The 15,478-nt window shown below is 38.5% G+C and overlaps 1 protein-coding gene across 1 annotated transcript in view; it reads right to left on the bottom strand.

The window, feature by feature from the left end:
* LOC139725229 (uncharacterized) overlaps positions 1-10,714 on the bottom strand; it is a 50,728-nt gene extending 40,014 nt beyond the window's left edge. The window contains exon 1 of the mRNA XM_071636318.1: positions 10,537-10,714. Within this exon, the coding sequence (XP_071492419.1) occupies positions 10,537-10,714 (178 nt within the window). The remainder of the gene's footprint in view (positions 1-10,536) is intronic.
* Between the last annotated feature and the right edge of the window lie 4,764 nt (positions 10,715-15,478).

Below are 15,478 nucleotides of genomic sequence, written 5' to 3'. Positions count from 1 at the left end.
TCGCCGAAAAACTATGTTTATCGGTCGATAAACTAAGTTTGTCGACTGAAAAACGTAGTTTATCGCGATAAACTGAGTTTATCGCCGAAAAACTTAGTTTATCAGTCGATAAACAAAGTTTTTCGAGAGAAACTATGTTTATCGAGTGAAAAACTAAGTTTATCACGATAAACTTAGTTTTTCGCTTAGTTTATCAGTCGATAAACAGAGTTTCTCTCGAAAAACTTAGTTTATCGACTGATAAACTAAGTTTTTCGGAATTATTGGGCAAGTTTGCATTTTTAACGTTAATGTCCAAGAGATTCCCCTGCGTCATAAAGAAGAATGAGAAATGTATACCGATTATCTAACCTCCTATTCACTTGCTGGAACTTGTTAAAAACTATATTATCGCATCACAATGTAAAATCTTTGAATAAATACAAAAATTTTTAAACTGCCAAAAAACTTAAATTGTATCGTAAAATGCTGCTTTTGCCATATTTTTTGTTTTTTAGGGGGAGTGGAAAAAATGAAAGAAATTATTTTGTCTTAAAGAAACGTTCCTATGTACATGATTCATGAGTATGATTAGAAGGCGAATTATCTTAATACACACACACACACACACACACACACACACACACACGTAGTATGTATCTATTCTCATCAAGGAACTGATCACTGCAACGTATTGCAAATATTTGCATATCATATATATATATATATATGGGTGAAAACGTTGAACGATGTACGATTGGGCAAATCAGGGGTCAAAATTAAAACATATGACTCATTGATATAGATACATCTCAGTGAAATGTCATTATTGTCAGCTTTCTTGCAAACCCAATTATACTGGGATTGCTCCAAGGGTGTTGTTTTTATTCAAGGTTAAATAGAACTGTGACATAATGGCGAACGTCTCTGACTAAAATAAACATCGTTTTAGTGAAAATTCAAATGAAGGGTAAAAAAACATTCAAATGAAGTTAGTTTAATCTTGTTCATACTTTCGAAGACTGTGTTAATTTGTTCCTAAAATATTGTTTACCTCCTGTGAAGTTTACAAAAGCTAATACACATGGAAGTTAAAGAAAAAGTGGAGTTTTTGTCATTTAAGCAGAGATTTTCATATTCTTATCATCACTTTCATCTCATTTGAACAAAATATGTAGCAGGGGTCTCATTTGTTTAAATGTTAATGTTCAGTAGATACTATTAATGAATTTAGTGCATTTCGTTTGATCAAATCACCATAAAAGCCCTATACAGACGCTGGAAGTAAGCCATGTTTTGATCAGAGACGTTCTGGTATCACTCATAGACGTTCCTCAGGCATAGGCAATACAAATGATGTCCTTTTATCCATACTTAAGAGTCTTGTGAGCAAACAACATTTCCTTTATTAAACACATGTTAATCTTTTGTCAACAATTCAGAATGGTAATTTCAACTTGAATTATTTTTCATACTAACTGATTGTAACTACGAATCTCCAAATTGTAAGAGGAATTTCGATTTCTGCACCAAAAATCAACAACAAGCCTGTTCTTGATATATCATTCAGATCTTACACCTTTTAATGACAGACAACAAAATTACATGAAAAATTTGCAATTTCAACTACTTTACCTAATTACTCATTTATATCAGAGACATTTGCTTTTCCATCAGGGACGTTTCGGCTGTAAGTTATCACTAAAATTAAACATCAAACTCCCTATTTTAAAAGATGCTCGCAACTGGATATTCCACATTCATTGAGAAATCATTTACCTACGCCTAAATGTCGAGAATTGTTTTTGTTTATGATGACCACTACTTTGCATTTTACCTTCAGGTGTAAATGCAGGTGTGCCCACACGCTATCAATTTTGTATATGTTTGCTTTCAATTGTAGTCCAAGTCTATAACAAAGGTAAACACAAATTTATTGATACTATTTTAATATGACCCCATAGTCTAGAATATGATTGTATGAGTATAAGCCAGTTTGGATTTTCATTAGGGACCGTACCTGGGCCATTGTTATGATGTCGTCTCAGAAAGCTGTAATTAACCTTTGCTTATCCAAGAAGCATCAAATTTCGCTGCGCATTTTTTTTCATACTATGGCAGATATAAATTGTAAACAATGTAATGCACTTGCCACAACACCAAACTCAAAAGAATATCGACAGTATGGTATAGCAACTGTTTGTTGACCAAAAGTGAACTCAAAACCTCTTTCAAGAGGTTGACAATGATAACATAACAATATCACATTTTATCTGTCACATCGTTAGGGGATTATTAATCCTTCCTTCAACTCCAAGGCGATGCATTATAGTGTTCATAGTGGAAACTAGGTAAGGGACATTCTTAATAGACGTTTTCTTGTTTCATCACAGACGTTAGTATTTTTCCTTTTCTCATGTATTTGGCTTACAAACCTCAAAAATATCACTAGAATATTTCACCTTACTTCCAAAGGAAAAAGCTTTATTAAAGGGGAAATTCAGCCCAATAAAGTTATTCGCTGATAAGAAAGAATATCATACGGGCTCCACAAAAATGAGAAGGTTGTGACATTTTGAAGTTTCGCTAGTTCTTCCAGAAATTTCCAGTTTTTCATTCAAACATAATTATGCCCCAGGCTTAAATCCGGGTATATTATGTAACTGATCACTTTTCCGAAGGTAATCAACCAGGAATACAAGTAGCATTATGTTTCAGATTTCAATGCCGGAAACATTAAATTTTCGTTATTTTTTGTACACGATCAATGGAAAATGGAGAGGTTATGACATGGTTAGCTCACTCATTTGCATATTCTTATCCACTGTACAAAAACCTTATTTGCAGAAAGTGGCAAAAATTCAAAAAGGCAGTTAAGTAAGGGTGCAATTAAACATAATTAAGGGTTCAAGTGTGTCCTGCCATTGTTTCAAATTGGGTGCAAATTATTTGAACCTTTACTTCTTAGCGTATAAGCCTCAAATTTCACAGGCTCAAAAGCAAACGTAGTGACGTGCATTAAAAACGGAGTCGGCATTATAACATTGAACTGAATTTCTCCTTCATTTGGTATTCAATGTCCTCAATCAGTGCATAGTATCGACTGTGTCGCTTGCGACACCTGAAACCGGGGTTGGGAAAGTCATTATTGTGTAAACAGATGGCACCTCCAAGATATCCGTCCGGTCTTGCCAGTATTACGGCCGTGGTCTGGAACTTGTAGGCTCCATGAACATGACTGAGACCAAAGATCCTAAACAGGATATTCGGAGTGTTTGCAATCCATCCGGTCTTCCCATCCTGCTGTAAGAAAAAAAAAATAGAATAAAAATTATATTAAAGTTAACTTGACATGCACTGGAGCAATGTACGCACAAAATGAACGTCTCTGATCAAAATTATAAAATCAACATTGTTTTTAGATTGCGCAAATTACCTAGAACAATGTATGTATACGAGGGCATCTGTGGAATAATGAAAGATCTACTCCCAATTGTAGTAGTTGAAAATATGTAAAACGTCCCGTATAACGTCTCTGACGTAAACATCTTTGCTTATCAGCACTTAATGGGTTTGATTTTTACAAGATATTAGCATTATATTTGGATTGAGGAACCTATGTGCTTCAAACGTAGGCAGCAATTCGCCATGATGGGTCATTAATATTGGTTTGAGAACAGATCTTATTTGTTCAGAGAACGTCCCTGACCTAAACCTGTTTTTCTTACATTTCTGCTTCTCTCACGAAAAAATACGTAATTCAAAGTGACTACTACATTATAATTATAGACTACTGACCTATTACTAGTCATAAAACACAGTTTCTGTCCAGGCAATGTGTTTACACTTGCTCAATCAACAGAAAACCTTAAATTTGAAACTCTTCTACATATTTTCAACATCTTTCAGGAAGCTTCATTTTTCTTAATATTATAACACGCCCGTGTAAACTTTGTTCTTCTTGTTCCTATAATACTAACCGCACCCATCCAGACCTAATTTTATTTTAATGTTCTCATAATTTGTAGAATGGATGTCTTTATTTCATGAAACAGTAATTATCAGAGACGTTTTTCATTTTGCTCAGAGACGTGCGGTCTTTGATCTTCATGTAGAATCTTACATATTTACTGTCTATCCTTCTTTAATTTATTTCTAATCCAAAGGTTAAAATACATAATTTCACAGATGATACTAATTGGCAAATCTACGGAATGATAACTGTTATAAATCGGCACAAACACCAGGAAAGTTTTTGTTATTACTCACATTTTCAGGATTTGTGGGCATTTCCGTTGTTGAATTATGCCGACTCGATTCCAGGATGGCGCGTCAGTGCGTAATATAAGCGCGCAAATAAAGTATCATGCAGTATGTAAGTGTCAGATGAGGGAATATCCCTTTAGAGGTTTTCAATCAGAGACATTCGCTTTGATCAGAGGCGTTTGCCAATTTGGATTTTCAACCAGAACTCATTTTTATGGACAGTATGTTGCTTTTGTTGCCAATCATCATAATCGCCTGGCTCACACTGACGTACTGATCACCAGTTTTTATCTCAAGCATAATCAACTTTCATTAATGACACCATTAACCAATCGAACATCTCTGATGGTTATTCAGTATAATTTTCTTTAATGAGCCACCACGCGATTATTTTATACAGCTGACTCACAAATTTTGATGGAATGGTAGTATGGATAAGACGCTAAATAAATATGGCCTTACATGTTTTCATATTCATCCTGGAGTTTTTGCGTCAAGGAAAAGATAATTCATTCAGAGACGTTCTTTTTCAGACATGAGTGAATCCAAAAGTTCCTGATAAGATAAATAATAAACACGTTCATGGCAGAAGTACTTGATTAAATAGTTGGAGTATGTGGGCTTACTCACAAGGAAAAACAAAGCTGTAGAATTGGATAAGAACAAAAATTGCGACGTCTGATTCTGGTTTTTTTTCATAAAATATGTATTTTTGTCAATTTTTTCAGCTTTAAGGCATTATTTTTTAAGGAAATGCGGTAACAACAATACAAAGTGTATATTTTCTGAAAGGCACAACCCTCCCCTACCAGATGATACATAAAACTATGAAAAACACCCACAGGTGACAATTTTACAAGGGTTTGAATATCGCAAAGCCCGAAAATGGCCAATTGTACATCGTTCAACGTTTTCACCCATATATATATATATATATACTGTATATATACATGTATTGGTGTGTGCGTGTTAAGAAAGAGAATGAGAGCGAGAGAACTAGATATCATGATATCATGAAAATAAATTTGAATCTTGAATCTTGAATGATATAGTTCATCCCTATTCAAGAACGTTTGTGTCTTAAATGAAAATGTTCAAAATAGTGCATCTCTGTTTCATCTGGACTGTTGATATTAATGTATGCGTTTCTCGCAACATTTAATGAAAGTATCATGCTGGGTTGCAGCCTTGCCCGTCCTATATAGGCCGTTATGAATATCTTGTCATTGATTTTGGTCAATGTAGAACACAATAAGGTACAAATTTATTTACGAAATTGTACATTGTAGTATTCATACTATGCTAATTTGTTAAATACCAATTACACGCTTCTATACCCACTACGGAGACAGATTGCTTTCTGTCTGTAACCCCGCCTACACTCACTTGTACAAACACGATGATCCCTTGTGTTCTTGTAGTATTTCTATTGTACAATAGAGTATTGTCATTGCTCATTTCTATGAAATATCGTAAGCAATTATCATCATCATGGAGGCTTTATCAGTTTCACACGGCAAATCACGGAGGACATTCATTTTTCCATTCTCTCCTGTTTATATGGAAGCACTTATCCACACTCAAACCCACAGGAAACGATGACCTTCGCTAAACCATTCACTTGACCAAACATCCGTGTGTGTTCAAGTTTGTGGCCAGCCACTCATCGACCTCATCGACCTTCCGTGGAGGCCAACGGCGTAAATCCGTACTGAGGAGCGGGGTGGGGGGATGCTAGTCACCATCACCACCATTACAAGCCCATAACCGGACCAGCGCAGCCCTTGGGGGGGGGGGGGAAGGGGAGGGGGGGAGAGAGAAGCTTGGTCCTCCCCCCCCCCCCCCCCCCCCCCTCCCACGGATCGAATGTCCCACTCTTTTGCATGCAAAGTGGGAGGGAAGTGGCAGCAAAAATATGAAGACTTTTTTGTTCTTGTTTTTGTTTTGTTTTGTTTTTTTGTTTGCTTGCTTGCTTGTCAGCCGACTTTTGCATTTTCAGACCTGAAATTCAGCGATCTGGTGCACACTTTGGGTGAAATTTAGGATTTTTTTACTTATCAAAAAAACAAGTAAGAAAAAAGAAATATTCATAGACAATTGAATGACAACATCAGGGTATTTCAGCTCTTGCTCCGCCTGTGCGGCATCACTGTGAAGGCCTACTAAATAGTGGGGCCTATCACTGGCGTAGCTAGGATTTGATCTTAGGGGGAGCGGTTAGATGCGAGGGAGCGAAGTGAGCGAGGGGGGGGTGGGAGGGGGGTTTCCCCCTCCTACAGTGAGAACTTTTTGCATATTGATGTTGTAAATGGTGCAATTTGATGCATTTTTTGCGTGTTTTATCGACTTGAAAACAGTCCCACCTGTTTAAGGTAGCAGTACATTTTATGTGGATTACTATTGAACAATTTTGCCTATAAGATGGTATCATTTAAATAAACTTTTTGTATTTAATTCTTACACTGAAGATCATGAACGCGACCGGGGGTGGGGGGGGGGGGGGTGGAGCGAGCGAGGGGGTGGGACGAGGGTGTCTCCCTCCCCCTCCCACGGTGAGAACTTTTTGCATTTTGATGTTGTACATGGTGCAATTTGATGCATGTTTTTTGCGCGTTTTGTCGACTTGAAACAGTTTCACTTGTTTAAGGTAGCAATATATTTTTATGTCGATGATTATCATACAATTTCGGTATAATAAACTTCTTGCATCAATTCTAACACTGAATATCATGAACGCGACCGAGCCCGAGCAAACGGAGCGAGCGAGGGGAGGGGTGGGAGGGGGTGTTCCCCCTCCCACGGTGAGATTTTTTTCCAGTTTGATGTTGTAAATGGTGCGATTTGATGTATGATTTTGATCGTTTTGTCGACTTGAAACAGTCCCACTTGTTTAAGGTAGCAATACAATTTGGCTATAAAATGGTATTATCTATATAAACTGCTTGTGTTAATTCTTACTCTGAATATCATGAAAGCGACCGAACCCGAGCGAGAGGAGGGGGCGAGGGAGGGGGATGGTGTGGGAGGGGGTGTTCCCCCTTCCATGTGAGAACTTTTTGCATTATGATGTTGTAAATGGTGCAATTTGATGCACGTTTTTACGTATTTTATCGACTTGAAACAGTCCCACTTGCTTGTGGTAGCAGAATATTTTGATGTTTTGATGCCTTACATGGTATTATTTAAATAAGATTCTTGTATTATTTCTTTCACTGAATGTCATGAACGCGACCGAGCCCGAGCGAGCGGAGCGAGCTGCGGGGGGGGGGGGGGGGTGGGGGAGGGTGTGGGAGGGGGTGTCCCCCCTCCCACGGCGAGAACTTTTTGCATTTTGATATTGTAAATGGTGCAATTTTATGCATAATTCATATCAAATTTCAATCCCAGAAGTGTATACTATTTTTTTCTCTTTTTTTTTGGGGGGGGGGGGGAGGACCCTCCTATATTTGAAAGTATCTAGATATCTCCTCCCACCCACGGAACATTTGCATATTTTTGAACTGAAGTAACAGACCTGGTGCACACTTTAAAAGAAACATTTTAAAATCTGTCAATCTAATGTGTATTAAGTAGAAAGGACTGGCGGGGAGGGTATTGAAGGGGTTAGCCCTATCCCCCTCTTACGCGAGAGAGATTTTGTATTTTCAGAATTGAAATTCAGCCATCCTTGGATGAAATATTCAAACAGTTTTCTATCAAAAAAGTAAAAACATTTCCACATCTCGGGAGTTACGAGGAGGAGCAAAATGATATGTTTGTCCCCAATACTTTTATGGGGGAACCATCCCCCTCCCCCTCCATCGACGCGTCTGCATATGAGGGAGCTTTAAGTGAAAGATCTGCTGCACACTCTTTGATAAAATTTGAGGAAATACGTCAATCTAAAAAGTGTACAAAGTCTATCGAAAGGAACCCAGAAGCGGAGCTTTTGCAAATTTATGATTGCGATTCAACGATCCAGTGCATAGGTCTGGTTGTAGTTGGACAATTTTCCATGAAGAAAGTCCGAGATTTGTCCTCATCTCGGGAATTGCTTGGGGGACAAATGATTTGTCTGCCACCAACATTTCCGTAGGCGCAGGGCACTCTGATGTCCCTTTGCCCCCCCCCCCTCCCCCAGATAGATTCGGCGCCCCTGATCATCCCTGAGTATGCCCATAGGTGTATCAGAGTCATCATCATTTCAGGAATGATTCAGGAAATGGAGGGGGAGGGTTCAATTATGGCGGTAAAGTTTTGTTATTGTTTCGCGTCATAGCATGTTTACACGTAAGCCTATGCTATTTGACGTTGCCAATGTCTGGACCATACCTTATGTGGATATTACTTTCTCGTGAGTGAGCGCTTGAGAAAATTATGTATACATTATCCTACAAGATATAGAATACTGTTAAGCTCTGGTACTGTCTGAAGGCGGGCGTACGAACGTCATGCAATATGCCAAAATTCCAAATCGATACAATCACATTTCTTTTTCCTCCATTTTTTTTCTCAAATTTCGGGGGGGGGGGTGATTGTATAGGCCATCCCCCCTCCTCCATTCCGGAGGGGGGATATCCCCCATTCCCCCCCCCCCCCCGGATTTACGCCCATGGTGGAGGCAGCGTCGTTGCAGACCCTTCCTGGTTGTACTTTTAATCCCGAAGACCGGCACATTAAAAGAACCAGCAAAAACAAATGCATTGCCTCTTCGACGCTCTGGAAGATCATTAACTGTACACCGCAACGTTTAACGAGAACCACTAAATGATAATAAAGGCGTAAAGGGTGTGTAGATCGCATGCTGTTGCAGCACAAGTTTTATTATAAGTAATATATGTATATATAAACTGGCTGTGTTTCTTTGAAATGTTGAATAGATAACGAGCATGCATTATAGATGCATTACAGATTTTGATAAATTCAAATCTGTGTTAAAAACTCACTTTTTTGACAATTGTTAATTACATATTTGAATAGAGAAATATGTGATAGATTTGCTTTTATCAATTTTGTACACGCATAGAGACTATCTTATGGTATTATGCGTTTCTAAGAACAGGCTATTATTATTATTATTATTATTATTATTATTATTATTATTATTATTATTATAATCCAGTTATGGACGTCTAGAATTATTTCAGTCTCAGACACAGTCCGCTCGGCTCTTTGTTCACAGAAAATGGAACAACAACCTCAATCAATCAATCTTTCTAAATCTTTCAAAAGAAGGCCAAGTTTGCACAATGAAATGGAGGGAAAGAGTAATGGGAAGGGGGAGGGGTCAGGGAGCCAAAAGTGTTATTTAATTTCTTTCATTTTGCTGAGATCAGATTCAGATTAAGATTCGTCTTTAGTGGTTTATCATAAGAAAAAGAAATTTTGCTTCCACTGACATTTATGCAAAAATAGTTCAAAACAAATCACATCTAGCTCATTCATGTCATTAGTAATTTGTATCTGTGATCGTTTTACCTCGATACATAACACACAACATATGAAACATCTAAAAAAAAAAAACTTATTTGCATTATTCTTCCACTAGACCTCAAACATTTTGACAATGCGAGATAGCAGTTCACTCGGCGAGAACAAAAAAAAAAAAGTTCCGAAGGACAATTTTTGTTTACATTGAACGACCGCCTTTCACAAATTCATTAATGGTTCTTCCAAAGGATTTGTGTTATTCGTCTATACTTTGTAACCGGATTTTAATCAAAGAAATTGTGATAGTGTTGGGGAAAAAAAAACGGGTCTGGTGTGGGACTGTTCGCTGTGCCCGACTGATTTCTAACGTTCAAGCATACATACATCAATACTGAATATAATACGTCGATTAATATCACAGCCGTTCCAAGTCATATCAGCTAGAAGGTAGAGCTTACTCAATTGTTACAGACCCTATTTGAGGAGATATAATTATGTGTTATTGTTATTTGTGAGATTCTATTAAAGTTTAATGACAGTCAATGGCAAAGGTGTGTACATTAGGATGCAATGGTCCATGGTAATAGAGACGTTTCATTGCACAGTGATGCTCTAGCTATAATAGAACGATTATTGGCCAGTTCAAAATATAATTAAAAATGTTAGATATAAATTTACGGTGTGCAGGAGTGCTCTTGATCTGGATCTGGATCTGCTACTCTGAAAGCTCAGGTTGAGCATCACTCATAACGTGACTGTGAATGTAGTGCGCTCAGTCCAGATGCAAATGCTTTTGTAGAGCTGTTTTAAAAGCTCTCTCCTGAGAAGCGACAATGTGTCAAGATGATCAGAGAAAAAAAGGTAAATTATTCATCCACTTACTTATCGGTGGAGATGTAGTGATGTTGTCTGCGTCCACCAAATCTGTGATAAGTTGGGGAGTCTGTATGGTTGTCAACTGACATACTACAGACAAGGGAGCCGCCGTGATCCAGAGCACCACCACCGCTTTGAGAAGCCGACACCACACATCACATATCGATAGAGGTTTCACCTCCATGATGATGGTGATCCAAACTTTCTGTCCTCACAGTATTTCAAAACTAACGTGAAACGAATCTTTCGTAAAAACCTTTGCTCGAGGATCTGCATAGGGAACCAACGTTAAACAATCTGAAGGTGTACGGTGGTCCTCTAAGTACCTTTCCGCCCAAAGAATGAACAGAGAGGTACATGTATGAACTCGTAATGACAGAGTGTTGCAGTTGGTACGCTTCGGATACAGTACTAGTAGTAGCAGGGCCACCTCCCTGGTAGTAGGCAGGGCCACAGTCACAAACGGAGCCGATCACCGGAACTCGTGGGAACTATACAAATTACATTTCGATTATAAAGTGAATGCGTGTTTGCTGGTTGATATACCACTGTATTCACTACCCGTATCACTCCATGGTCGGGTCAGGAAGGCGTAAATTCACACTGGTGGAGGTTTGACCCGGATTGCTCATGCGTGTCGTGTTTGTTTGTTTTTTCCTGCCATTGCTTAACAATACACCCAAGTACATGTGCACTGTGTGAATGCAGAAACATTCTAATAGGAGTCGATTAAGAGCATTACTGAAATTTGAAGAAATTCGGGCAAACCGTTCAATAGTAGTTAGACTACAATAATTCGTCTTAATGATATACAATTTCCATTAACAGTAACATAATTTTCCTTATATGGCATATATAAAGAATAATATCAAAAGGAAAAAGAAATCAGTATGTATAACTCATTTTCATTTTTCTTCCATGACGAAAGAGCGCTGTGACCTCCATTTGTTTTAGCTGCCCAAATTAATCTTTCGATTTTGTGATAGCGCTTGAATTGCCGCAACCGGTCGATATTATTTCTGGGGCCCGTTTCATAAAACTTTTCATCAGTGACAAATTGTCATAGATGTGACAAGCTACTTAAATCCTTGCATCTGATTGGCTGAGAGTAAATTTGTCATAGAAATGTGGCAGTTGTCACTGATGACAAGTTTTATGAAACGGGCCCCTGGGAATTGGAAGCGTAGTTTTCGTATATGTTCATGAATTAATTACTTTCATTAGCCGTTGTTCGTTGTTCGAAGCGTTGGAGTGACGTTGGTCTAGATATGTACAGTGCCCGATTCTTGTTCTTAGCTGCCCAGATTTATTGTTGCAAAGTTCAAATACGGATATGATAATTCGATTTGTGATTGCGCGTGAATCGCCGCAACCGGTCGATATTATTTCCAGGAATAGGAAGCGTGTTTTTCTTATGTTCATGAATTAATTACATTGTACTTTTTTAATAGCCGCCGTCACTCTGGCAAAAGATTGAGAAGTTTAAGATCGCGATCTTTGAGATCTCAGTCTTTTTCCAGTGTCGTGACTAATGTCAGCTAAGTGAGATCAGAGCGAGGACCACATTCCTTTCGCTACCAATGTAAACAAGTGACTAGACAATAACCACAGGTGTGTATAGCGGTCTCGTCATACTCCACTTTAATCTAGTATACTCTTGAAATGACGGTTCCGTGAGCAAAGCACGTCACGAGAGACACCGTTAAAGAATGGAAAAAAAATGACAAAAAATGACCACAAAAATGTGGACTTGTGCTAAACTTGTGCTTTTCGGGGATATCGAGGATGCTGTTGCCCCTATCGAGGAACTACTGTAAACTTTATGTATAGACCAGGAGCTGGCTGCTGGTCAATTTACCCCATCAAGCCCAAAAGGTTTGACCCCTCAAAGTTACTGGGGCCACCCCCCTCATTTCAAAACTGGGCGTCAGCCTGATACCTGAGGGCGGGGTCGTCCCCCAGGGACCCCCCCCCCCCCCCAAAAAAAAAAAAAAAAAAAAAATGGCCCCCGGCGGGTGTAATTTACCCCATGGAGCCCATGGACCAAACCTGGTCTAAAAGAATGGCCTAGGGGTGTACATAATAAAAATATAAAAACTGACAAAATATCTGGTCGGGAAAGGGGTTGCCAGACCGTCCCCCCCCCCCCCCTGGGCCCCCCCCCTGGCGGGTGTAATTTACCCCACGCAGCCCATGCACCAAACTTGGTCCAATGAAAGTACTATGGATGTACATAATGAAAATATAAAAACTGACACGATATCTGGTTGGGAAAGGGGTTGCCAGATCCCCTCAACCCCCCCCCCCCCCCATCCCCACCACCGCCCATTACGCCCCTTCGTGGGTTTAATTTAGCCAACAGCACCCATGGATCAAATTTGGCTGGGGGGAAGTAGGCCCCACTATGGGTGTGCAAAAAATAAAGATAAAAGCTGACAAAATATCTCACTTACAAAGAGTAATCAAACATATCCCCTACCTTTGCTACCCCCCCCCCCCATTTTTTAGTGTGAAGGGCCTATACGGTTTGGAGAGGTATGAATGAGCGTGTCATAAAAAGTAATAAATAGAACTTCTTGAATTAAGATGAAGTTATGACAACAGAAGCATTGTGTGTGTACATATATCCACATGCCCCATCCCACTCCCTCCCCCAAAAGAATGGAGTTATTGATATCTACACTAGAAACATACTCAGACAGTGCAGACCTTTGCCAAGCAGCTCATTTCCACCCATTCACACATGCTAAAAACTGCCAAATTTCCCACATAAAAGCCTTTTGCTTTTAAATGCCATCGACTTCCAGGTGTGTGGTAGTGCATTATACCTTGAGCACATGCCTTTACCTTTAGTGCGCATGGATGCAAACCTCAAATTCATGCAGCTTGAACTCCCAATTCCATTGATCTCATCTGCCATAAGATAAAAATCATCAAAATTTCATAAAGATTCCCGCATCACTACCAAAATTTATATTTATCATCTGTTTTTAAAATGTAATTGTGTTATTATCATCTTTTCATACAAGTTTCATCCAAATGTGTTCTCAACCTTTCAAGTTGTTTTGCATACAAACAATAATGCAGACAATACTATATATAAGTAACATAAAACCTCAAGTGGCAGAAATAATCACAACTGTATGCAACATCCTACAGTTCAACTGTGTTACCATGCATGTGGAGCAAGCTCATGTACAACAGTACAAGAAACTGTTTACCTGTGATACAAAATTGTACATGCAGTGGGTGCATAGGCCATAGTGTGTTTAATTGCATGCATATATTTGTATGTTGTATACATTTTACTTGTTGCATGCAATTATACATTTCGAAGATCGGCAACACGTGTATCATCAGTCTGCAAACAATAAAAAGGCGGTGTTTTCCTGACCTTGGTAAGTGAACTGGGCTTTCCTATTGTAGGTACTATACTGGTAGGCCCCTATGACAGTGAGTACATGTATTTCATCACTGGATGACAATTGGTGTCAGTAACAAAGCAAACAAAGAAAGGTCAAGAGTCTAGATCTTGGACTAGATCTAAGTCTCAAATATGCTATGATATGGCTAGATATCTAACGTTAGGACCTGTATTTCCTATACATGCTATAGCTTGTAGAGTATCTAGTACTATTTGGCGAAACCAAATGAACTGGAACAGGGGATGGATTATCAGCGAGATGTAGTGTATTATGAGTCATAACTGAAAAACCAATAAATAGAACATCAATGTTCTCAGCCTATATAGGTTTAAGTGTCAAAGGTGTGCATTGCTTTAAATTTGCATAGAACACTTAAACCCTGAATTTGTTAAAGTCACTGCACTTCCCATCATTCATAGCTAGAGTCAAAAAGGCAGAATTATACTACATTTCAATTTCTCTATCTAATAGACAACTTTGATTTTAGGATTAGAAATAGCCTTATTAATAGCTATATGTATCATAAGTGTTGAAGATGCAGATGTTCCACTGAATGAATACTTGCAGAATTTGGTATGAAGATTAGGCAAATAATCTGAAACTCTCTTTAAATATAGCAAAAGAAATAACAAACTGTCCCTGTGTTGTACTCTCTAAAAAGAATCGAGTGAAAATTTTCACTCTAAAAAGAGTGAATACAAAAAAGAGTGAATTTCGAGTGAAATTGGAGTGAATTTTGAGTGAAAATGCTCATTTTCACTCATTTTGGAGTGACGTCAGGGATCACTCGAAGATTTTGGAGTGATCCCTGACGTCACTCCAAAATGAGTGAAGGCAGATTTTGGAGTGATCCCTGACGTCACTCCAAAATGAGTGAAAATTAGCATTTTCACTCAAAATTCACTCCAATTTCACTCGAAATTCACTCTTTTTTGTATTCACTCTTTTTAGAGTGAAAATTTTCACTCGACTTTTTTTAGAGAGTAGCCTCTCCCAGGAGAGGCTGCAATGCCAGTGTGGTGCATGTAGTAGTCTTTGTGCAGACTCATTGACAACCAACAAAGGTTTGTACCTGTAAACTATGAGAGCTGCACAAGGTATAGAAAACAAACAACTGAAGTGAAAACAAGCTTATGTGTACTTTCGCCTCATACATCAGTGTAAACAAACTCAGAGTTGAGCATAAATACTGTAGCAATGCACAATTATAGCTTTGGCTCTAACAGAGGTGTAAGTGAATGACCTTTGGTACAGATTCCTATATTTTTGCAGGTATTTAAAATATTATCTTACTACCAATGGATTTGATTTGCAATTTAAGCAATTTGAGGCTTCATTTGGTCACAGCTCTTCAATCTTAAGGCTCTCTGTCCATGTTTCTGGCATGGTAGACATGCTGCATGTACTGTAGCTTGTTAAGACATCGATATCACAATATTTGCAACTTTAATCAGGCTGTTTGTTATTTCTTTTGCTATATTTAAAGGGAGTTTCAGATTATATGCCTAATCTTCATACCCAAT

The sequence above is a fragment of the Diadema antillarum genome, unplaced genomic scaffold (genome assembly GCF_040938485.1).
Source record: "Diadema antillarum isolate AM-2024a unplaced genomic scaffold, OU_Dant_1.0 seq00000028_RagTag, whole genome shotgun sequence".
NCBI lineage: Eukaryota > Metazoa > Echinodermata > Echinoidea > Diadematoida > Diadematidae > Diadema > Diadema antillarum.
This window is presented reverse-complemented; position numbering and strand designations above follow the sequence as displayed.